Source organism: Hydra vulgaris, chromosome 02 (genome assembly GCF_038396675.1).
Source record: "Hydra vulgaris chromosome 02, alternate assembly HydraT2T_AEP".
In the NCBI taxonomy this organism is placed as follows: domain Eukaryota; kingdom Metazoa; phylum Cnidaria; class Hydrozoa; order Anthoathecata; family Hydridae; genus Hydra; species Hydra vulgaris.
The window spans coordinates 31,636,285-31,662,919 of record NC_088921.1 but is presented as its reverse complement, the minus strand read 5'-3'; the positions used below and the strand labels follow the sequence as shown (position 1 = coordinate 31,662,919).

The window sequence follows — 26,635 nt, the reverse complement described above, 5'->3', positions numbered from 1 at the left end:
CAGCTGATAATTTTTTACAAACATTCATCTTGCACGTGCATTGCTAGGATGTAAATGACATACACTGGCACCATTAAAAAAAATAAAAGAGAAATACCAAAAAAGTTATTGCCAGCCTTACATCGACCAGTTTACTCTAGCATTTTTGGTTTTCAAAATGACTCTACAATAGTTTCTTATGTACCTAAGAAAAACAAAGCAGTAATATTATTACCAACTTTCCATCACAGTAATGATATTGTTGTGGACCATAATGAAAAACCACGTATTATTCTAGATTACAACAAATATAAAGGTGGAGTTGACACATTAGACCAGGTTGTCAGGTGCTACTCGAGTCGCCGAAAGAGTAACCGATGGCCATTTACAATGTTTTGTAATATTTTGGATATTGCAGCATACAATGCTTTGATTTTATTCTTATCAATTCACCCAAGTTATAAAAAAATGGGGCTTCTCATAGAAGAAAAGAATTTTTAAAAGAATTATTAAAAAGTCTTATTAAAAAATTTGATGCAAATGTCAATCTTCCACAAATAGTTGCAAATAATAATCTTCGCCAAGTAATTGCACAAAATAGCCTTTTAAATCAAGGTCAACTAATACAAGAGCAGCATATAAAAAGATGCTATATGTGTCCTCGTGTTCATAACAGAAAACCCGTCTGCAATGTGCATCATGTAGCCATTCTGTTTGCAAGGCTCATAGCAAAATTGTTTGCAATAGTTGCCTTATAAAGAAGATATATTTTGTTTTTATTTGAATAAATTGTCTCAAATATCACTTTTATTTAAAAAAAATTGAGAAAATTGATATTTTTGTTAAAAGCACGCATTTTAATTTAAAAAGTTCAACATATTTTGTATAAAAACCTATATTTTTAGTTGGGGTAGTTTAATACCCCAGCCGTCCTTAACGTAACTTTTTTTCCCCGTCCTTTAAGGGTTAATGAGCAAAAAAAAAAGCATTTTAACTGAAACTGCTATACTTTTAAAAAATCAGGAAAAGATATTTACCGATATTTTAAGTGCGAACTTAAAAATAATAACCGATTGACTTGACAAACTTGAAAACGAGTTTAATAAAAACAAATCAAAACTTGTAATTGTTGAAAAAGACATCAGTGATTTAAAGGAAAGTATTAACTTTCAGGAAGAAAACTTTTTAAATAAAATATTACAAACAAACAGTTTGTTAGACATCGAAATTGGCAATTTAAAAAACAAATTTAATTACTTGGAAAAACGTTCACGACAGAATAACCTAAAAATTGATGGATTAACTGAGCTGCCCACTGAAACTTGATGATCGTGCAAATGAGCTTAAAAATATATATATAAACAAGCTGGGAATCTCCGAGAAAATAATAGTTGAAAAAGCTTATCGTATCGGGAAAATAAACGAAGATAAATCTCCACGAACCATGATTATTAAATTATTAGACTTTCAAAATAAAAATAAAATATTAACATCAGCAAAAAAACTCAAGGGAACGGGTATTTTCATTAACGAAGACTTCTCGAATGAAAAAATGGAGATTAGGAAAAAGCTTTGGGAAGAAGTCAAACGGCTACGCAAAGAAGGTAAATACGCTATTATCAAATATGATAAAATATTTGTCAGAGAATTTCGTAAATAGGAGAGTGTTTGCAAAAAAATAAAATAAAAAAAAAACAAACCGCAATCTTTGTAATTAAATTATGTAAACCGACAAAATGGCAATCGAAACAATAGAGTTTGAAACCCATTACTCCGATTATTTTAAAACCGCAAATAATATTTTACCTAACGATTTTTATCACGCAGATAAAAAAATATTTAACGAAAAATGTTGTAATAGAGTAATTCCACGTCAAAACAACCAATTTTTTTTTTAAATGCAACCCTATGTCCTTAGATTTTTTTTATATTTTTACCATAGTTAGTACATTATAAAATAAGATAAATCCCAAAATTTCAAGGTCTAACTCCCAACGGTTTGTGAGTAATCGTTGTTTTAATTTTGGCTACTATTATTGTTTTGGTCATTTTCCGCCATTTTTAAATTTACATTTCTCCTTATAAAACCAAGTCTATAAACATTTGAGTTCTAAAAATAAGTGACTTAGTTAATTTCTAGGTGAGGAATTTGAATATATAAATAAAAAACTCATTTTATAATTAAAAAGTACCTAAATATCAATTATAAATGTTAAAATAGTGGACACCTGCCCCAGTAAAATTTTTAGGTGTGCAGTAAATTTTTTAAGCCTAAAATTTCAAATTAGATCATTGTATGTTTGAAGAACATTGTGTGAAAAAATCATTTCTGCCAAATACATAGTTTAAAAATTACATGAAAAATGTTACAAAAAAAGCAAATATAGCATATTTCGCTTATCGTAGTATTTAAAATAAATAAAAATGATGCATACTTGAATTGATATACAATCTTTTATAATATATCCATTAAAAATTATTGATTTACAAATATATACTTATTAATTTTGTTAAAATCTTTTTTTGAAAGTTCATATTTGTCTGATATTATTGTTGGTGCACTTATTAATGTTATTACATTGGTGATTGGTATCCAACAAAAATTATTCCTTTTCGGCCAGAAAAACTGTTCAGATGGACTGTGTGGATGCATAAACTTTATTTTTATATCATTATATTCTTCATCTTTTTCTTCAACTACTGCAATTCACCAAAACGAGTTATATGTACATGCGTAATATTTGTATTTCTGCATTAGCTCAAAATTTATTAAACCTAAATTTTGGTAGTTTGATTTTTTAGTTATATTAATAGATTTTGGATTTATATTGTTACTAGTTTTTTTAAATAATATAGATGCTTTCGAAACTGGTATGCAATGGTGAAATCCTCGACTTCCTGGTATTGTTTTTCCTTTCTCAAATCGTTTGTTTTATGTAGCTCTAACATTAACCATAGTTCCTTTATCAATTTTAAAGAACTTTATTGTGAGCGTTTTTTGAATGCAAAATTCAAACGTTGCATCGATTGTTAGTATTTGATTTTTCTTTGGACGTTTTTTTGGTGTTGTTCGTTTTACTGTATCACCTATTGCATCACAAGAATATTTGCCATGACTGGTTGCAAAAAATATCCATTCAGCTAAAAAATCTTCTGAGTGATGGCATAGATTTTGAAAATTTTTATACTGTCCTCCACATCCTTCAGAAAAGTAATACAATTTGAGAATTAAAGAAGGGTTTCTTTGATATAATTACATAAAAAATATTTTAAATCAAATTACCTTTCATTTTTTTTTTATGCACTTTATAAACATTACAAAAATTGCCATTTTTCTTTTCAAATCTTTTTCCAAAGTAGTGAAAATGGTGATTACAAATGCTGAATAGTTCTTCACAAGCACGCAACTCAGATCTACATAAAATGTTTTGACGAGTATCAGTGTCTAGGTCATGTAGTAAAAAAATCTCTTTATTTCTAGAATATAAGGTTTTATGGCATTCTGACTTCAAAACTTTACCAATATCACATGAAATCATTTTGATAATGAATTAAAAAATGTTATAATTGCAAATTTAAAAATGCACAAGTATTAATTACATTATTTATGTAGAACTAATTGCAACATTTAAATTAGATGAATATGTCTAAATTCAGCAATTAAACTTATTTTTTCAGTAATTAAACTGATAATTGGAAAAGAAAAGGAACCAAAGAACAAAAAGGAAATAAAAAATACATTAAAAAAACTTTCATAACTTGAGAACCACTTAGATTTAGATTTAGGTAGGAATTAACATTTTTTCCTAAAGTACTTTGGCGAAAATTGAAAAACAAATCAGAGAATTTAGGGTTGTATGGCCTGGTTGTTTTGAAATGGAATTACTCTTAGGAAAAGAAATAAAAATTGCACGTTTAATTCAGGAGCGGATCCACGATTTTTTAGTGTTTGAGTTAAATAACTTCCAGGTAAGTTCTATATTCCAAACCTTTGAATGTTCATACTTATGTCATTTAAAGATGTTTTGCAAAAATTTGCGCCGCAAAGAACTTGGGAACAAAAATACCCTAAAAATTAGAAAACTAAAACGTGGGGGAAATAAATTTTTTGAAATATGAATTCTAATATCCTAAACTAGGTAGAAATTTCTTTAAGGTAAAAAAATTTCATTGAAAAATAATGATTTGTTTAGAAATCATACCTAATTAAATAACCCCCTCGTTTTGAGGGGGTTGTAAACTTTACATGGTTATACCTTCTTAATACCAAATGATTTTTTGACAAAATTTTAAAAATATGTACAATTTTTAGTCTTATTTAAGTAAGTAATTTTTCTGTTTGGAAAAATTAATTCCCTTCACGTTTGGGCGGATGATTTCTACTTTTTAGGGTATTTTTGTTCCCAGGCTCTTCGTAGCGCAATTTTTTGCAAACATCCTTAAATGACATAAGTATGAACATTCAAAGGTTTGGAGTATAGAACTTAGCTGGAAGTTATTTAACTCAAACACCAAAAAATCGTGGTCCGCCCCTGCAATTATATATACATTTTTAGTACAAAAGTAAAATATTTACAGAACTATGTATTTGGCATAAATGATTTTTTCACACAATGTTCTTCAAACATACAATGACCTAATTTGAAATTTTAGGCTAAAAAAATTTACCGCACACCTAAAAGTTTTACAGTGGCAGGTGTCCATTAGTTTAACATTTATAATTGATATTTAGGTACTTTTTAATTATAAAATGAGTTTTTTATTTATATATTTAAATTCCTCATCTTGAGATTAACTAATTCACTTATTTTTAGAATTCACACATTTAAAGGCATGGTTTTATAAAGAGAAATGTAAAATTAAAAATGGCGGAAAATGACCAAAACAATAATAGTAGCCAAAATTAAAACAACCATTACTCACGAACCGTTGGGAGTTAGACCTTGAAATTTTGGGATTTATCTTATTTTATAATGTACTAACTATGGTAAAAATATAAAAAAAATCCAAAGACATAGGGTTACATGGCCTGGTTGTTTTGACATGGAATTACTCAATACAGAATATTTTGAAATTGATACTTTTAAATCCCAATTCAAACAAGGTAATGAAGATTTTACAGTTATTCACATAAACATAAGAAGTATTAACTCAAATATCGACAAATTGAAAAGTTTTCTTTTAGAATGTAATTATTCATTCAGCATGATTTGTATTACAGAAACGTGGTGTACTGACGAATTTTTTCAAGCAAATTCAAACCTTCAAATTACTAACTACCACATGATTTCTTTTGAAAGGAAAATACCCATAAGAGGAGGAGGAATTTTAGTTTATATTCGGAATGATCTTGAAAAAAAAAATTAGAAACGACCTCTCGTTCTCTAATGCCGACAATGAGGCCTTCACCATAGAAATAATCAATAAAAATAAAAAAAACATTCTAGTAACTACTTGTTACAGGCCACCTGATGGCAATATTATCAAATTTTCTAACTATCTGAACCAAATCTTTATAAAACTCAACAATGAAAAAATATATATATTTTGCATAGGAGACATGAACATAGATTGTTTAAAATACAATGAAAACAATAACATTAAAATTTTCTTTGATAATTTGTTTCAGCTCGGTATATTCTCATTAATTAATAAACCCACCAGAGTCACTTCAACCTCAATTACAGCCATAGATAATATACTGACCAACTCATTTTTAGACATATCTTTAAAAACAGGAATATTTAAAATTGATATATCAGACCACTTTCCAATATTCTTCTCACTTACACAAAATTCTTCCTCATTAAAATAATTCAAAAATTAAAACATATAAAAGAAAAATTAACAAATCTTCGATTCACAAATTTAAAGAAACTTTATCAAAAACAAATTGGTCAAATGTTTATCAACAATGCAACCGAGGACTTACAAATACTGCTTATAATATATTTATTGATATTTTTCTTGAGCACTACAATAAACACTTTCCAATTATTGAAAAAGAAATAAAAGTTAAATATTTGAAATGTCCATGGATAACTAACGGAATAAAGAAACCGTCAAAGAAAAAACAAAAACTATACATTAAATATTTAAAAAATAGAAACGAAAAAAATCTTACTGTCTATGAACAATACAAAAACCTTTTTGAAAAAAGTAAAAAAAAATAAAAAAAAAATCTATTTTTCTAAACAATTACAAAAACATAATGGTAGCATTAAAAAAACATGGGAAATTATGAACGATATTATCGGAAAAACCAAAACTAAATCCGAAATGTTACCCTCCAGAATTGCGGAAAATGGAATTGAGTATACAGATAAAGAAACTATCTCCGAGAAATTTAATAAGTTTTTTGTAAATATCGGTCCTAACCTGGCATCCAAGATAAACAACTCGAACAATTCATTTAATAACTATTTTACTGACCATACTAGTTCATTTTCTGAGAGTGACCTAAAATTGGAGGAATTTGAAGAAACAAAAAAAATCAATCAGAAAGAACAAAGCTCCGGGCATCGATGACATTTCCAGCAATGTAGTATATGATATTTTATCCATTGTAGCAGATCCTTTATTTAATGTTTTCAAGTCATCAATTAGAACTGGAGTTGTTCCGAACAAATTAAAAATTGCGAAGATTTTACCTGTATTTAAAACTGGAGACACGGCATTGCTAACCAAGTGTTTTCCAAACTCCTGGAAAGAATAATGTACTACCGACTTTATAAATATTTAGCAGACAATAAAATTCTAAGTGAATGTCAATACGGCTTTCAAACTAATCATTCTACGGAACATGCAACCTTAGACCTATTGGACAACATTAGCTCGTCATTTGATAAAGGAAAATTTGTATTGGGAGTTTTTATCGATCTTACAAAAGCTTTCGATACTGTCAACCATAAAATTCTGCTCGAAAAAATGAGAAAATACGGTATAAAAAATCAAACTAATAAATGGTTCACTAATTATTTAAATAACAGGCAACAATGTGTTATTATAGACGGTATCACTAATACGGAGTTATTAAAAATCAAATGCGGTGTCCCCCAGGGATCTATTTTTGCACCTTTATTATTCCTTATCTACATTAACGATCTTCCTAAAGCCTCTACAAATCTCGATTGTATAATGTTTGCAGATGATACCAATCTGTTCTATTCATCTACCTCTATCAATGACCTCTTTGATAAAGTCAGTTTTGAACTTCAAAATCTTAAAACATAGTTCAGTGCTAACAAGTTATCATTAAATGCGCAAAAAACTAAATATATTTTATTTCACTCAAAGAAACAGAAGAACAAACTACCATTTATTCTACCGACACTAAGTATTGACTACAAAAAAATTGAAAGAACCAAAACAATTAAACTTCTTGGTGTGATTATTGACGAAAATGTTTTATGGACAGCTCATATAAATGCCATCAACACTAAAATATCTAAAAGTATTGGTATACTTTTTAAAGCTAGACCATTTTTATCGCAAAAAAACCTAAAGCTTCTTTACTTTTCCTTTATACAAAGTTATCTCACATATGCCAACATAGCCTGGGGAAGCACACACAAGACAAAATTAATATCTCTTTATCGACGACAAAAACATGCTTCTAGAATAATACATCATAAAAACAAACTGACCCACGCTAAACCCCTATTAAAAGAAATGAAAGCACTAAACATTTACCAAATTAATATCTACGCTAACATTTTGTTCATGCTCACCGATTCACAGGAGACTTCTTTCAATCAACAAATTTAACACGAGAGCAACTGGTAACTTTATTGTACCCCTGAAAAAAAAAAAAAGTTCTCAATTTTCTATTTCTTATCGTGGCCCATATTTATTCAACAAATTAATTCCGAATTATACCTCGATTTCTCTCCCAGGCAATATAACTTCTTTAAAGTCGAAACTCAAAAATCATGTTCTTAATATGGATAATTACCTAGAAATGTTATAGTTCTGATGGTAAATCAAAATTTACGCTCAAATTAAAATAATCAGCAATCAAATACATATGGAAAATGTAAATTTTTGTTTAACAAATAAAGCTAGTATTATTATTATAAACCTCAACACTAACACAAAACATAGTTCAATTAAAAAGAAAAGAAAAAAAAGTTTGCAATAATAACATTTCTTTAATGAGAGTAACATTTCTTTAATGAGTAAAACATTTCTTTAATGAGAATCACATTGCTTATATGTGTGCTGTACGCAATACCTTAAGGTTCTCGATGATAAGACTAGTCTCAGTCTTTTACGAGTTCCCTATAACAACAAAACCCTTCTTATCAAGTCATAGCATACCTAATTATTGCTTCCTATACTTAACGGTATTTTGTAAAATGTATTTTTTTTGTTTTGTTTAGGAAGTACAGTTTCTTTATAATATTGCAGTGTAAAAAATTTGTAAATAATATGTAGTTGTGAAAATTTAAATAAAAAAAAAAAAAAAAAAAAAATATTGACAGAAAATGTCCGTGGTATTTCTACGGACATGATATCGGACATATCAGAAGCATCAGGAATATTATTTTAAAATAATAATATTCCTGATGCTTCTGATAATTATCACTGCCATTGGGTCAATTTTCGAATTCTTTAACATATGTTGGCATCTGCAATTCCATATTTCACTCATTATGGTTTGAGTGACTGTCAATAGCAGCTGTGAGGTAGGGTTTTTCTCCGATAAATTCGCTGTTTCAATCGATAAAATCGAATTTATCGGAGAAAAATTATTTTGGGATGTCAAGGAGTTATATACATGTTTAAAATACTACCACATTTCAACAGAAGGAGGACAGTAGGCAAAAATGTGAAGATTGTCCTCAATTTTACCACAGGTTTTGCATTTGTTATTTTTAACGATCTGTTGCCTTGTGCTTTTAGCTAGCAAGGCCGCTGAAGGTAGACTGTTGTGTAGAAAACGAAAGAAGATATTTTGCGTCGGTCCCCATGCGTGGGAAGTAAAGTTTTTTTTCCAAATTTGGGTCCACGGCATTGTTGTCTTTGTTGAACTGTTTCAGAAAAGTTTTACCGGCACGACTGTCTTTTTATTTTTCGCCACTTCTAAGCAAAAATTTTTTGTCAATTTTAGGGGGATGTTAATTAGGGACCCGTTTTTGCCTAATATTTCAATTGTTGTTTTGTAGTACTGAGACGTTTTGTTGTCCAAGTGTTTTGAAAAAGTGTTTTGCTTTAAAAAATTCAAGCTTTAGTTTTGGTTCGTAAATTTTGTAAGTGAACTTGCTAACTAATACTTTAAAAAGTAGTAACAATCGTGAGATTTATCCTCTCCGCATTCCTTCAGTTGATAGAGTGTTTTGAGGCGAAGTGCAAGACTTTGCTCCTACGGTGGTAAAATTCCGAGACCTCCGCTTTTGACGAGTAAAAAAAAGTGTCTTTCTTTTGACCGGATTGAAATTAGTCTTTTGCCACAGATTTTCGAAACACCCAATATTTTGAAACCGGTGGTATTGTTCCACTCTATGTTGTCCAATTCTGGGTACATTTTAGGATCAAAACCCCCAAGAGCGAGACCCTTGATTTTTGAGCCATTGATCACTGAACCACTTGCTTTTTCAAACAATTTTACTTTTTCAAAAAAATGGCGGACAGATTTTACGTCATTTGACCCTCTCTCTTTGTTGCCAAAGCTCTTGCTTCGGCAACAAAGAGAGGGTCACCTTGTCTGACTCCTCTTTCTGTAGGAGGGAAGACCGACAGAAACCGCAGTTCAGAACCGATTGTAGTCCACGCGTCCATGTCGTCGCATACCGTCCTCGCGTTGACATGAATTATTTAATAATTTATTTGAGCCGATCTTTGTGTTGAACAAACTATCCTTTTTTAAAAGCAAGCTACTAAATTGCTTGCGGGTTTGTTTTTGAAGAAAATCATTTTTATAAAAATCTTTTTAGTTTTAAAATCGGTTAAGATTGCTTGGGGGTTTGTATTATCATTTTTTTAATACTTTTTTTTGAAATAAGTGTGAAACAACATAATTTGTTTAATAATAGTATAAAAATGTGTATAAAAAAAATATAAAAATAAAAAAGTGGGAGGACAAGGGTGGTAAAGCAAATAAAATATTTGTTAATTCATGTTATTTTACTTTTGTACTTGTTCATGTTATTTTACTTTTGTATGGAAAAAATTTTTTCTTAAAAAAAAAATTTAGTTGCTGAAATTTTTTTAAGGGTATGAACCACCTTAAACACGAAAAACTCTGTTTTTTTAATATGGCTAAAAAGCTGTATTTAATTACAAATGTTTTGACAAACCCATTGCTAATATCGTAACTTACTGAAAAAACTAAAAAGTAAATAATAAAATATTACAAAAACATTTGCTAAAAAATATTATCTTTTTTGCACTAAAAGGCGGAAAATAAGCTTTTTAATTTAATAGTTCAGTAAACTAAAGATTGACAGGTACGTTTCTAGATAAATCTTGCGCATACCTATCAATTTTTTAGTTTACTGAGCGATTAAATTTAACTTAAATAGTTTCTTTTCCGCGTTTTCGTACAAAAAGATAGTATTATTAGCAAATGTTTTTGCTATATTTTTGTATCTTGTAGTTTCTTGCTTATATCATTCTATTATATGTAAGGTACTATCTACAAGAACATTTTTATTAACTTCATCGTTATGATCATTATGATATCGCGATTATTTAATATATAATTTTTCACGATAACTCGACAGTAACTTTATATTTTAAATAGGCACATAAATAGGTTTATTATATATATCGCGATATTATCATAACGATCATGAACTTGATCATAACGATGTAGTTAATGAAAATGTTCTTGTAAACCTATGAATGAATAATAACTCTATTTAAAAGAAAAGTCAAAAAACTTTATTCTATAGTTTTATCATTTTATTCTAAAAAACAAAACAAAATATTTTATTCTTTAATTTTTCTTTTTACAAACATTTTACAGACAAAAAAAAAAGATATAACAAAATTATCACTATGTAAATAATAACTTTTTTCTTTTACAAAATATAATACATAAAAAGAGGCTGGAGGTGAGTTGGTTTTATATTTGATTTGATTTTTTTATTTACATTTGACTTAAACTCTAATGTTTGAACGTTTGATTACTGTCATTTGGGCTCGTGAGATTCCAACATTCAACAAATTGTCAGTGTTGAAGGACGCTTTAGTTGGAATATCAAAATTTAAAAACTTTTAAATCTTTATGTAATATGTAAAAATAATAAGCTTTTTGGTTTGGTTTTATATACAAAATGTGCCTTTAGATTTCTTTTGTATATTATATATTTTAACTACTTTACCTCTATTTTTGTCCTCTCTCTATCATTTTACCCCTATTTTTGTCCTCTCTCTATTATTTTACCCCTATTTTTGTCCTCTCTCTATCATTTACCCCTATTTTTGTCCTCTCTCTATCATTTTACCCCTATTTTTGTCCTTTCTCTATCATTTTACCCCTATTTTTGTCCTCTCTCTATCATTTAAGTGATAATGAAAAGCTCGCATTTAAATTGGAAAAACGTGCTGTAAGGTATTTGTAAGATAAAACAAACTATAGTTAGGTAACAAAGGTGTTTAAGTAGGTTACGTTTAGCCACAATAAATACTTTTTACTTCGCTAATGGCTTTTATAATGTATATACATTATAAAAGCCATTAGCGAAGGAAAAGAGCGCGTAGGTAGGGGGTGCGGTGGGTACTACCCATAGCTTTTTTTAAGATCTTCTCTTTCCCTTTTTACTTTTCTCGCTAGCATACTTCTCTTTAGAAAGTAGCTTAAATAAAAGTACAAAAAATAGTTTTGGCTGCCTAAATCGATCTAATACCCCTCTGTACATCGTTATTTTACCACGCTATGAGTTTAGAATGATTAACATTTAAAAAAAGGAAACACAATTTAAATAACACAAATAAATCATCAGCGTCAGAGAATTTGACAACCATTCGATAATTATAATACTTTAAAAACTTTCGACAACACCTAAGAGAAAGAAATGGATAAATAATAAATACTAAATAACACATAACATATATATATATATATATATATATATATATATATATATATATATATATATATATATATATATATATATATATATATATATATATAAATATATATATAAATATATATATATATATATATATATATATATATACAAAAGATAATTAAAATAAATTAGTGTTTAGAGGTTGCAATGGCCTTTTAGTTTTACAATAATAGCATTACGTCTTAAATAATTTTCTAATTTTATCCCATGTTCAATTTAGATAAAATATTAAACCAATTTGATGTACCAATAAAAAATAAAAGTGCAAAAGCAACATCTAATGGTTTAGCTCACATTTGGAAAAAAGCCAGAATTCCAATGACTTACCAGCCTCATATTGTATCAAAAGTGAAAGCATGTGTTGATGAATATAATTTAATTAAAAAGGATAAAGGAAGAGTTAGTAAGTCACAGATTGCTAGAGAGTAAGATTTTAGTATCAAATTAGATTTACTGTTTGACATTTCACACAAGGGTGCAAACAAGCTAATTAAAATTGATGAAGATAAAATATTTCTGGAAGACCAAAAGAATGCTTGTATGATGGAAATGGCTGGAGAAGATGTAAAATTATCTCAACAAGAAAAGCGAACAGCAGAGCGTCAACAAGCAGAAACAAAAAGAAAGCAGAATAAGGAAGAGAGAAGACAAAAAGCAAATGCCTAGCTGCAGCCACTTTAGTCTTGATTGTGATAGTGATAGCAAAGTAACAGAAGTCAGTGACATTCCTGATGACAATGATGATTATGAAATAGAAATTCCGGTTTATCACAAAAAACTAGTAACCCAATCAACTGACTGTGAACAAAGTCCTAAAAATAAAAAGCCACATATTCTCAATGAAATTTTGTCTTCTCCAGATGTATCATTCACACTTGATCGAATCAATTTATCTGACCAAAAATTCACTATATTGGCAGCTGCAATTACTAGAGCAAGTGGAAAGGACCCTTAAAATACACCATTATCAAGATCAACAGTCTGCCGCAAACGCATCATGCACCGTTCATCAAACTGAAAATCATATTCGGCAGAAATTTATGCCAAGTGAGAAACAACATATGGTCGTCCACTGAGATGATAAGATGATAAGAGACAGCACCAACTATGAAAATCCTAAGTCCAATGTTGATAGAACTGTTATTGATGTGACTGGTCGTAATCTGGAGAAAATACTGGGTATTGTAAAGATATCATCTGGCACTGGACTGGCACAAGCAAAAGCAACCTTCCAGTTACTGACCATGTGGAATGTTGCAAATTATATTGTCGGTATGTGTTTTGACACAACAGCGTCAAACACGGGTTCCAAAATTGGTGCATGCATCTTGCTAGAGAAATTGATGGAGAAAAATCTTCTCTACTTTGCTTGCCGTCACCATATGCATGAAGTAATTATTGGGGAAATATACTCAGTTTTGCTTAGACCCAGCAGTGGGCCCAACATAGCTCTATTTGAACGATTTCAGAAGTGTTGGCCAAGCATAAATCAAGCTAATTATGCTCCATTAGATGACGCCTATCTTGCTGAACCACAGCTTCAGCAACTTAGATTAGAGGCTGGCTGCTTTCTGCAGCCTTTCTTATCAGATGACTCTTCGTACTACAAAGAGATGATTGAGCTGTGCCTTTTATTTTTGGGTTTTCCGTTATCAGACTATGCCACCAAGAAGTATCGCTTTCACATGCCGGGAGCTTATCACATGGCTAGATGGATGGCTAAAGTCATCTACTGTATGAAGAAATACCTCTTAAGAAATGAATTCAAGCTGACTATGAAAGAACAGAACAACTTGTGCGAATTTTGTATCGTTGCTGCTCATATCTATGTACCAGCATGAATTGCCTGTCCAATTGCAAGTGATGCTCCAGCAAATGACCTGATGCTCTTCACAAGAATTTAACAATATTCTGAGATCAACAAGGTCATTTCAAATGCTGCTATGAAGAAGCTTCAAAATCACACATGGTACCTTGGGTCAGAAATGATTCCACTTTCATTATTTTCTGACAGGGTTTGTAACACAGAAAAAAAGTTGATTGTTGAAGCTATGATTCAAAGTGGAGCTGATTGGAGTGTCAGGGGTATAAAGCATACAGCAGCGGAATGAAACAAGTTGGAAAAGAAGCAACTTCATGAGCTTGTTACATCATCATCAACTGCTGCTTTGCAGTCACTTGGTCTCAATGTAACCATTTTATTTGAAACCGATCCAAAGACTTGGGAGGAAATTGCTGAATTTTGTTATCCTAAAGCAATTGTTAAATCTGTTAAAGTTATCAATGACACTGCTGAGCATTCTGTTGCTCTTATGAGCACATTTAATCAATCCATCAAAAAAACTGAATCTGAAATGCAGAAACTACAAGTTGTTGAGGAAACAGAAAACGCATTCCAGATTGCCGCAAAAGCAACTTGATGACATATGCCACTGTTAATAGACTAAACTTTTGATCTTATAAATAGTGCAACATTTGAATGCTATTTGCATTATTTAAGGAATTTTTCGAAAATGAATAATTGTATATCATAGCTATAACTCAAGTTTTTTAAATATTGTTGTTGCGGCAAATGCTTTTAACCCAGTAAATTTTTATTTTCCTTGAGCAACCTCTAAATATTATCCAAAACACCTAAGATTTTGCACAGAAGTTTTTTTCAATCAAAGAAACAATATTTAAAACTGTGCAACATTTAATTCAAAAATTTTTTTTTGGACACCCGTAATATATATATATATATATATTAATATTAGGAGTGTTCAAAAAATAAAATTTTCAAAACGCGAATACACAAGAAGCCAAATTTAGAGCAAATAAAAAAAAATACGATTCCAAAAATATTCCAAAAATATTGACATTTAGCTTGTGCTCAAGCGGCAAAATACCCTGAAAAATGCCCCAAATTCTTCCTAAATTATTTAACTTTGAGCGCAAGGTAAATCTCATTTTGCATATGGTCAGTATATGGAAAATCATATTTTGTTAAATTTATTTTTTTAATGCGATCACAATGGTCTAAATATTTTTTCTAGATTGTTGTGTATCCTAATTTTTTCATAATTGTTGTTTAAATTAAAAAGATTTTGCAAAAAAAAAGCTGTTTTTTTGCATAAATTATGCGAAATCTTCTTTTAATTTAAACAACAATTATGTAAAAACCAGGATACACAATCTAAAAAAAAAATTAGGCTAAATTATTTGGCTCAAAGCCAAATAATTTATGAACAATTTGGAGCATTTTTTGGAGTATTTTGCTGCTTGAGCACAAGCAAATGTCAATATTTTTGTAATCGTATTTTTTTTATTTGCTCTAAATTTGGCTTCTTGTGTATTCGCGTTTTAAAAAGTTTATATATATATATATAAATTTATATATATATATATATTTTTATATATATAATAATATATGTATATATATATATATATATATATATATATATATATATATACACACATATACACATATACATATATACATATATATACATATACAAATTATATATTGTTGTTATATATATTATTTTTCTGATTTCTTTGTCAAAATGTTTTAAAATTTTTTATAAATAAACCCAGGGAGCATAAGGCCTTTAAAAAAGTTCTTTTAAATGTTTAAAGTATGTTTAAAAAACGTGTGGAGCTTTTCTTAACATTTATATTTGGGTTTTGTAGATTGTTTTATTAAACTTGTTCAATGTTCTCAGCCTTTTTATATCTCTCTTAATATAAGGATAATTAAATAGGATGGTATTTGGACCCCATTCAAGCATTCGAACTAAATATTTTAACATTAACTTGATGCAGAGTTAGATTTGTGGGTAAATTGTACTAATTATTGCTTTTAATAATTTCATCATTACACAATGTATTTAATACCATTTTTTCATAAACACTATTCTATTTTAGTTCATCAAAATTTCTATCAAATTTCTATCAATTTTCTATCAAAATTCCATCAATACTCTAAACATATTTCATATTATTTAACATTCTTTAGAGAAAAATTAGACTTGCTGTTTATTAAACCACTGTCAACTCAAACCTTCATCGTCAGTTTACCTTTTAGTTAAAAAAGTTCTTGCAATTCCTTTACCAGAAGCTGTTGCATTTAACCATTTAAAAATCCTTTAATGCCGATAATATTTCCAAAACTCAAAGATTTTGGATATTTCCCAGTTTAAGAAACTTATTTTATTAACTTATCTTATATAAAAGGATTTTTATTCTTTTAAATAATTGCATTTATATTAAACATTTACATTAAAAAGAAAAAAGATGAAATTAAAAAGTAAAAACTAAATTTAAATAGGATTTTTTAACAATTATTTAACAATTCCTAAAAGTTAACCTTTTTTTCACAATTATTTAAAAGATTTATGTAATTGTAAAAAATTTATTTAGTTTATTTTACTTGAAAAAAACAAAACAATCAAAAAATAATATAATCTAAAATTACTTCTAACATTATTCTAACAAGGAATATTTCCGAATAGAATTGTATACTTGGCCAAAAATTATTATAACCACTACTGTTACACTAAAGTTACTGGTTTACAATATTATAAAGCTTTTGTAGTCATTTTTATTATAAAATAATTAAAGTCAGGTAAAGACAAAATCATAAATTTAATTAACCGTTATACATGCCTTAGGAGCAATTCCACTAGATAGCACAATGCGCAACCTAGATTCCAGTTGTATTACAAAAGTTAACTTTTACAAATTTAAAAATTAAATTTGTAAAAGTTAACTTTGTAAACGTAATTCTTTGTTTTACTTCCCTTTTCAAATCTTATTCTTAACTTGGATTAAACTAAAAATTTTTAATATGGTTTAAACCATGATTTTAGCCATTTAAACAATTTCATCATTCATTTTTATCAACCCTATTCATTGGTTTAAACCATTTTAACAATTTCATCATTCGTTTTTATCAACCCTAACCCCAAAGCTACTGCCGTTAATCATCAAGCATTAGCATTAAAAAAACATAGACCATCCAGGTCATATTTTAAAAATCTGCAAAATTGTTTGAGTAAAATCTCCGGAAAAAATCCAGAATATATTTTCCCTTATTTTCCACTTAATTTTGCTTTTAGCTGAGTTGTTTCCAAGTTTTTTTCAGACTTTACCTAACTTTATATGAGTGATGAGTGAAAAAACTTAAAAAACAAATGTATTTTAAAAATGTATACCTAACTTGTATGGAAAAACTTAAAGTTAAGAAAATTATCAGAAATTCTGTAAATATCCAAAAAAAGATAATCTCTGAAGAAAAGATCTTGGGATGTTTTGCTGCACATGATACAAAAAAGATTATTAGTATTAAATTTCACAGAATTAATATGAAAGGTATCTGAATTAAATCGTGCTGAGAATCTCTGGTCAATACAATTAATAAAATACAATTTTAAAAAAAAGAAACCTAATCATTAAGTCTTGATATAAATATATCTGAAAGAAATGTAGAATTCTTCATTTTAAAGGGACTTTATATTCAAGTGCAAATACTTTTTGTTCTTTAAAAAATAAATTGATCATTATTACTAATATAAAATTATTTATACATTCTGATAACAAATATTAATACCATAAAAGTTAGGCAGGAAAAACTGCGAATACTAAAACTATCAATTTAAAATTTAAAAGAAACAAAAATGACATTTAAATCAGATACCCAATCAGAAAGTAAATAATATGTTATGATACCCAATCAGAAAGTAAATATTATGTTATGATACCCAATCAGAAAGTAAATATTATGTTATGATACCTAATCAGAAAGTAAATGTTTCCAATAACTATAAAAACAATTTAAAGAAAAAAGTCAAAAACTAAAGCGTTAATCAAATAAATTAGAAACATGGATTAGCATAAATTTTTTTGTTACAGACACAACAAATATAAAAACTAGATGATGGAATCATCACTTAGATTTACTTTTTGATCAAAAAAACTTCAAGAACCAAAATTTATTGAATGTCAACACCACATTCTTGAATGAGTGATATGCATAGTAATTAGCTTGGAGGAAACACCACACTGCTCAATGAAAACTGTGAACTTATAAAAAATACTTAAGTGATAGATGAAATTTTGAGCACATATTTTTTTATATATACTTAAGTGATAGATGAAATTTTGAGCACATATTGGCCCTTTTGGCTTTTATTCTTATGCCTCCTTTAAATATATAAATAAAATAAAAATTAAAATATTTAAATATTTAAATATATAATTATCTTTTATAAATGAATGGAGCAATAGTTTACTAACCAAACATACAATAAAGATGCTATCAGAAGCTTTTTAGTAGGTTTTAGATTTACAAAAAGGAACTAAATTAATTTTAAATGTTTTGATATTCAGAACCTTCAAGACTAAAACTTTCAAAAACAAATCATTTTTGTTTCGAAATATCATAAATTTTTGTATATAGAGCGCACACATATTCTATATTTTTATTTTTTATTTTTTTTATTTTTAGATTAATAAAAAAAAAAAAAAAAAAATGAAAAAAGTAAAATAAAAATGTTAAAAATTATTTTTTGCGTGGTAGATTGTATATAATGTATATATATATATATATATATATATATATATATATATATATATATATATATATATATATATATATATATATATATATATATATATATATAATATATATATATATATATATATATATATATATATATATATATATATATAAAACAAATTAGCTGTACATTATATCTTGTGTCTTTTGCGGCATATATTCCTCCTCGAGGTCCAAAATCTGTTCCATATGCAGTTTCTGCAATATCATCAAGCCATTCAGGAACATCCTGATTAGACTAAAAATAAACAGATAAATAAATATACATAATATATATATACTCTTAGGTACCTAACATACAGGAGGGGGCGTTTATTTGTTTAAGGAAATATTCCCCACCCACCCCAAGCTATTATTAAGACCCCCTTTTCCCCTTGTTTAATAATCTTAACTTGTTATCAACAAAAAAGCAACATCTCAAAACTAAAAAAAAAAAAACAGAATATATATATATATATATATATATATATATATATATATATATATATATATATATATATATATATATATATATATATATATATATATTAGAGGTGTGTTAGAACCAGTATATGCGGGGTCACTGATTCCAAGTACTTTTTTGCTGTATTTCATTTTACTTTCTTTTATGACTTTTTGTTTGTGACAAATGAAAAACGTTATCACCATTCGAAATAATTAAAAACTAGACAATCGCATAATTCCGACAATAATTGATTGAAAACTTCATTTGAAAAGAATTTGGATTTTTGAAAACGAATTTTTAAAAAATAATTAAAACCTTTGCAAATTTTTAACCCCTAAAACTATGTAATATTTCTTTACCATGGTGCAGTGGTAGACTGCTTGCCTCAGAAAGAAGAGAGCGTGCCCCTCTAGTTTCTGAGATTGCATGCCCCTCCCCCTACTTTTTTTTGTGTGGATCTTCTTTCCTTTTTAAAAAGAAATTGACAATTTTTATAAGAAATTGAGGAATTTTTTTCAAAATGAGGCAGTGCGCCCCCCACTTTAAAAACCGTGTCGAAAGCTCTGCAAAAACCATTTCTCATCTGACTTCCCAAACTTAATGGGAGAAAAATTCAGTTGAAAATTGTCTATGTTGGTTAAAAGGTCATTGGTTTAAATGTTTATTTATTGTAAATGATGATTTAGCAAAAACATTATTTAAAAACGACCTATACAAAGTAAACTTTCATTCATTTTTCGCAATTAAAATTGCGAAATGTTTCTCTTGTGTTCTAAGCAATAAAAAGAATCAATTACTTGTTTTTTATTCTTTCTTTTTCTTTTTATTTCTTTCTTATTCTCATATTTAAGTGGGACATGTCTAGATTTAGTACATAGGAGTTATCAACTTCTTAAACTATCAAGAAATTTATTGGTTGAAGCACTATTTTTTATCTGGGTAATAATAATTTTATTGAGTTTAAAGTATATATGTATATATTCAAATATATTATGTATATATTCAAATAGTTATTGTCAATATATAATATATAATTTAGACAATAACTATTCGAGTTTTAAACTTAAGCATTTAATATTTAATATTTAATAAAATGCGTATTTACTATTTAATTTTGATTTTGATTTAAATATTAGCTATTTCAGGCCTTGTTTTAAATAAGAAAGGCTTAGCACATTAGCTCATCATGATTTTGAGGTCATAAAATTACCTTCTTTTTTTTTTAAATTAAATAAAATAATTTATCTGCAAAGTGGTAAATTCATATACAGTACGAGCTCTAGCTTTAGAACAGTTGAACATAAAGAGTTAAAAAAATTTATTAATATGCTTCATTCTGGTTACACTCTACCTAATAGAACTCGAATTGGAGAAGCAATATTAAATAAGGTTTACACAGAAGAAATTGAAAAATGTACTGTATTGAATAGAAAAATTGTAGCAATTACTTTAGATGGATGGAGTAATGTGCATAACAAACTAATGGTTTGTTTTTCTGTAATTGCAGATAATATTAAGATTTTACTAGAAACAATTAATACTTCTGGTCATTCCTATACTGGTGAACCTTGCACAATTGGCAAAAGAAGCAATAGAATCTGTAACACTTAAATTTGGATGCACAGTAAAAAGCTTTGTGACTGACAATGCAGCTAAAATGAAATTAATGCAACAAGTTCTGTCATCAGAAGGAGATATAATAACTTAAGGGTGTGCTGCTCATATGCTAAATCTTTTAGCAAATGATCTTAATATTGAAAATGTGAGCATGTTATACAGTTAATAAAATATATACAAAATAATCATCAAGCTTGAGCAAATTATAGAGAAAGTGGATGAACAAAATTATCAATTTCAACTGAAACACCCTGGAATTCTGTGCGTGATTCACTTGAAAAATATGTTAATAACTGGAGCATCATTTTCACTATGTTTGAAAAAATAGAGATTTGCATCCCATGATTGGTAGAAAAGTAAGTGACAAAATACAGAATATTTGTTGAAAATATTAAAACCAATTGGAGCTCCTCTAGATAAGTTGCAAAGAGATCAAACAAAAATAAGTGACACTGCTTAAATTATTAAAGAGCTGATAAATATGTTATCATTTTTATTAACTAAAAAAAAAAATTGGAAACTAGATATCTTCAGACTGCCAGTGATGCTCATTTTCTTGCAAACATGCTAGTTCCAAGATATTTTGAAAATGAAGCAATGACCTTTGCAGATAAAGAATTTAAGAACTTGTTACCAACAATATTCAAGTTGAAAGCCAAACCTGCTCCATTTGATAAAAGCTATTTGTATAGTGAATCTGTTTTTAGAAATGTATTACCAATAGAATGGTGGAAATCTCTAAAATCTTTGGACTGCAGCATCATGGATATTAAAGGTTTGTTTAATGCACTGGCCTCAAGTGCTGAAGTTGAAATTTTTTTTCTTCGACTTTTGGGCTTGTTCATTCCAAGTTGAAAAACAAGATGAGAGTAAAAAAAGTGGCAAAGCTTGTTTTTAAATAATGAACATTAAATAATAATTTATTGGTTGATGAATTACAGCAATAATGTTAATAGAAAATATAATTTACTCTTTTTTTTCAAAAAATTTTTGAAAAAAAGGAGTTTAAACCAAAAAAACCATGGCTTATTTTGTTTTTTTTAAATAAACCCATGGTTTTTGGTTTTTTCCAAACCAAATGTTGTTTTGTAACCCTGGTGCAAATACAAGTCAACTTACGAGTGACAATATCATGATAATGGTGAGCATTGGTGACATCGTGTACAACATAAATGTAAATTACTTTCAGCAATATAATGCATATTGTAAACAGTATTGTAACATGTCCTGGTAATAGTTCGATCGCTACCGTACTAGTGTTTCACTACTGTTTACTATTTAATAACATAAATAGAACATTTTTAATCTGTTAAGTGCTTCTGAAGATGATGAAAATTAACTAATGTAGCATTATAAATGATAAGATAATGACTAAACTATGATAATAAAATGGTTCTTATGCATAATGTGTTCAATATTGTACAATATGTACATCTTAGTAATAGTTCGCTATGGTAAAACTGCAAGTGTTGCGTGTGATACTTAGATTATGTCGAAATATTATAAAAATTTGGAAAACATATATCTACATCAATAAGAAAAGAAATGAAGAAGGGACAGACACCTTAGATTAAAATTTATATTTAAATATGTATATGTATATGTATATATATATATATATATATATATATATATATATATATATATATATATATATATATATATATATATATAGGGTGCGGAAAAAGTTCCCGTACAAAAGTATAATTTAAAAAAATTATCGGTATGTATGTATGTATATGTATATATATATATATAAATATATATATATATATTATATGTATATATATATATATAAATATATATATATATATTATGTATATATATATATATAAATATATATATATTATGTATATATTATTTATGTATATATTATTATAAATATTTATTTATGTATATATTATTATAAATATATATATATTATGTATATATATATATATAAATATATATATATATATTATATATATATATTTATATATATATATATACATATACATACATACATACCGATAATTTTTTTAAATTATACTTTTGTACGGGAACTTTTTCCACACCCTATATATATATATATATATATATATATATATATATATATATATATATATATATATATGTATATATTATATATATATATATATATATATATATATATATATATATATATATATATATATATATATATATATGGCAATACCCAGTGGCGGATCAAGGGGGGCTAGGGGGGCTATAGCCCCGGGCCCCACAATTTTAAGGGCCCCGATTCAAAGTAAATAATTTTTTATTAACTCTGAAAATTTATTCTTTTATTAACTTAAAAGAGCCAAAGTTAAATTGACTAAATTGTCTGAAAACAAAAGCACAAAAATAAAATAACTGTCAACAAAAACGCTGCATTATATATTTTTTCCGGTTTTTGACAACGATGGAGCTACTTCTACAAAAAAAAAATTACTAAATTAGTAGCAGCGCCTTATAGCAATAATTGAATGTAACATTTGTACAAATTGCTACAAAAACAATTCCCTTCGGAAAATTAATAATGACTTAAATAATTATATTGTTATTGAAAATGCATTAACGATTGCAATTCTACAATTCTTTTGTACTTCCGCACAAAAGAGTTCTTGTGTGAATGCATTTAATTGCTGAAGCGCTAAATCCGTGAAAGAGAAAAAAAGAACAGTTTAACACTTTTCAGGTTATACAGTTATAATTAAAATGCTAAGAAAATATGAAAGTGGAGCTTGTAAAAGAAGATTGAAGAAAGAGAGAGAGGAAATGGTAGCTAAACTTCCGAAAATGACAAAGTTTTTTTCATCAAACCAAACTATTATGCAATTTCCACAAACTGTAGATAATAATAAAAACAATGAAAGAAAAAATGAAAACAATAACACGGAAAATGAGGTAGCCTGCCAAGGTCCTTCAAATGAAATTCAAGAAGTTGAAAGTGTTGAATCTACAATGCATAACAATGAGCTTGACTCAGGTACTCCAATTTTTACTGTTTTTAATGACACCTCTAACATCTGCTAAACAAATAATTTACTTTTTATGCAGTCAATATTTTTATTCTATAAATTGTCACTTATTATTTTTTTATTAGGCTTATTTATCATGATTTTTTTTCCTAGATACCATTCTACGCGAAGACCCTGCTTTATGGCCATTACAATAAAAGGAAAATGAACGTATGAAGTATTTAAACAAGGGGTATGCCTTTTTTCAAAATAAAGACTCTAATTTCGAATCTTCGAAGCGGATGTTCAAAAACCAGTACAGATATTATTCGGTTAAATATTTTCAAAAAGTGATGAATAATGGCGAAAAGTGTGACCGAAAATGGTTAATGATTTCTGAATCCACTGGATGTGTATTTTGTTATGTTTGCAAGTTGTTTTCAACCGATTACGACAACGTATTTGTCAAAAGTGGTTTTTACAATTGGAAAAAAGCTAAACAAACTATTTTCGGCCACGAAAACAGCAAGGAACATATTCAATGTATGATTAGGTGGATAGAATTCATAAAACAAAATACTCATGTCGATGAATATATGGTAAGCCAGATTAAAAGGGAATTTAATTATTGGTCTGCAATCTTAAATAGAATAGTTGCGGTTATTCGTTTTTTAGCCGGAAGAGGTTTAGCATTCTGAGGCCATAATGAAGTTATAGGATCGTCAAATAACGGAAATTACTTAGGCATGTTAGAACTGTTGACTCAATTTGATCCAGTTTTAAAGCAACACATTGACACTTTTGCAAATAAAGGCAAAGGTAATGTAAATTATTTGTCTAAAACTATTTGTAAAGAGCTAATTGATATTATGTCTCAAAAGGTTTTAACGCACATTATTACCGAAATAAAAAAAGCAAAATACTGGGGAATTATCGTAGATTCGACTCCTGATATTTCTCACATGGATCAACTTTCTGTGATATTTCGTTATTATCTAAATGGCCACGTGTATGAACGATTTTTTTGTTTTCTACAAATTAAAAGCCACGACGGTAAATCTTTGATTACTGACATTTTAGATCTACTGGAAAGATATGATATTGATATAACCAATTGTCGGGGACAGGCATACGATAATGCAAACAATATGTCTGGTAAATATTCTGGATTACAGGCACGTTTAAAAGAGCGGAGTGAATTAGCTTTTTATATCCCCTGCGCTGGACATTCTTTAAATTTAGTAGGGCAGTGCAGTGTCAGTGAGTGTATCAATTCTATCAACTATTTTGGCGTTCTCCAGAGTTTGTATTCATTTTTTGTAGCTTCAACGCATAGATGGGATTTATTGAAAGGAAATCATGCTACACTCAAGCGCCTATCAGATACACGATGGTCATGTAGGTCAGATGCTTCAAAAAGTTTGGTAGAAAATTTTGATGGGATTCGTGCAGCGCTATGTCATATAGCTGAGGATACAGAAGAAAAATCTGATACTCGTCATGAAGCTTTGTGTTTATTAAATAAGATCACTAAGCTAGAGTTTGCATTCATGGCTGTACTTTGGCATCACATACTTAAGAGGTTTAATGCAGTTAGCAAATTTCTTCAAAAAGTTGAATTAGATTTGCATACAGCAAGCAGTATGTTACTTTCACTAATTGACTTTGTAAAAAACTTACGAAACGACTTTACGAGATTTGAGAATGAATCAAAAAAACTTAGCTCGTTTATTGAAAAAGACTATTCTGATAAGAACAAAAGAAAGGTAATTAAAAAATTGAGCAACGGAGAAAACCAAGTTGATTTTTTAAGCGTATCCGACAAGTTTCAAGTGAATACATTTTTTGTCATTATTGACAAACTTGTGACACAATTAACTATAAGAAGTGATGGTTACAACCACATAAATAAGTTATTTGGATTTCTATCGAAGCTGTTAACTATTAGTTCCATGGAATTGCAAGTTAGTGCGAAAAAAATTGTAGAAGTGTACTCAAATGATTTAGAAGATAGTTTCATATTTGAAATAGAACAATTTGTAACATTATTAAAGTTGCAGCCTCCGGGTTTTTTTTTGCAAAAAAAAAAAAAAATCTGAGACTGAAAACACATTGATTCCTCTGCATGTTTTAAATTGGATTGTTGAAACCGATATTGTTGATGTATTTCCAAATGTTTATATAGCATATTGCTTGTTTCTAACTATTCCCATAACAAATTGCGAGGCTGAGAGATCATTCTCTACTCTTAAAAGAGTTAAGAACATGCACCGATCAACAATGGTCCATAGTCGTTTAAGTAATATAGCAAGATTAACTATTGAGTCAAAATTATTAGAAACTTTGGATTTCAGCGATGTGATTGCAGAGTTTGCAGGGAAGAAAAGCAGAAAAAAATCACTCAACTTAATTCAATAAAATAAATATAAAAGTTGTATATAAATAAATATCAGTGATAGCTTTTTCAAGAAAATCTTTGTTTTGATATATATATATATATGTATATATATATATATATATATATATATATATATATATATATATATATATATATATATATATATATATATATATATATATATATATATATAGGGTGCGGAAAAAGTTCCCGTACAAAAGTATAATTTAAAAAAATTATCGGTATGGTGTTTTCTTTCAATATATAGTGCGTTTTTAGTATTCTTTTGTATTCCTTCTTATTCTCTTAGTATTTTTTAGTATTATTTTGTTTTAAATTAAAGTATAACTTGCTTCTCGTCTTGTACAGGAACTTTTGCTGTTTTTGCTGTTTATATTGTTGTATGAGAAATTTTTCCACACCTTGTATATATATATATATATATATATATATATATATATATATATATATATATATATATACATATATATATACACTTGTGTATATATAAGCAAAAATTAAAAGTTTCTTAAACAAACAAACAAACAAAAAAAAAGCCAT

The 26,635-nt window shown here is 27.9% G+C and overlaps 1 protein-coding gene across 2 annotated transcripts in view; it reads right to left on the bottom strand.

The window, feature by feature from the left end:
- Positions 1 to 10,862: 10,862 nt before the first annotated feature.
- Positions 10,863 to 26,635, bottom strand: part of LOC100198658 (probable ATP-dependent RNA helicase DDX4) — a 54,585-nt gene continuing 38,812 nt past the window's right edge. Inside the window, exons 7-9 of one of the 2 annotated variants that reach the window (XR_010636654.1) lie at positions 18,785 to 18,892; positions 11,461 to 11,986; positions 10,863 to 11,400 (exon numbers count right to left, since the gene is read on the bottom strand). Coding sequence is in view for 1 of the 2 variants with exons in the window: in XM_065790611.1 (XP_065646683.1) it covers positions 11,957 to 11,986; positions 18,785 to 18,892 (138 nt within the window). In the remaining variant the exon portion in view is untranslated. Of the gene's footprint in view, positions 11,987 to 18,784; positions 18,893 to 26,635 lie in introns of both variants that reach the window. The other variant, XM_065790611.1, reaches the window with a different exon arrangement.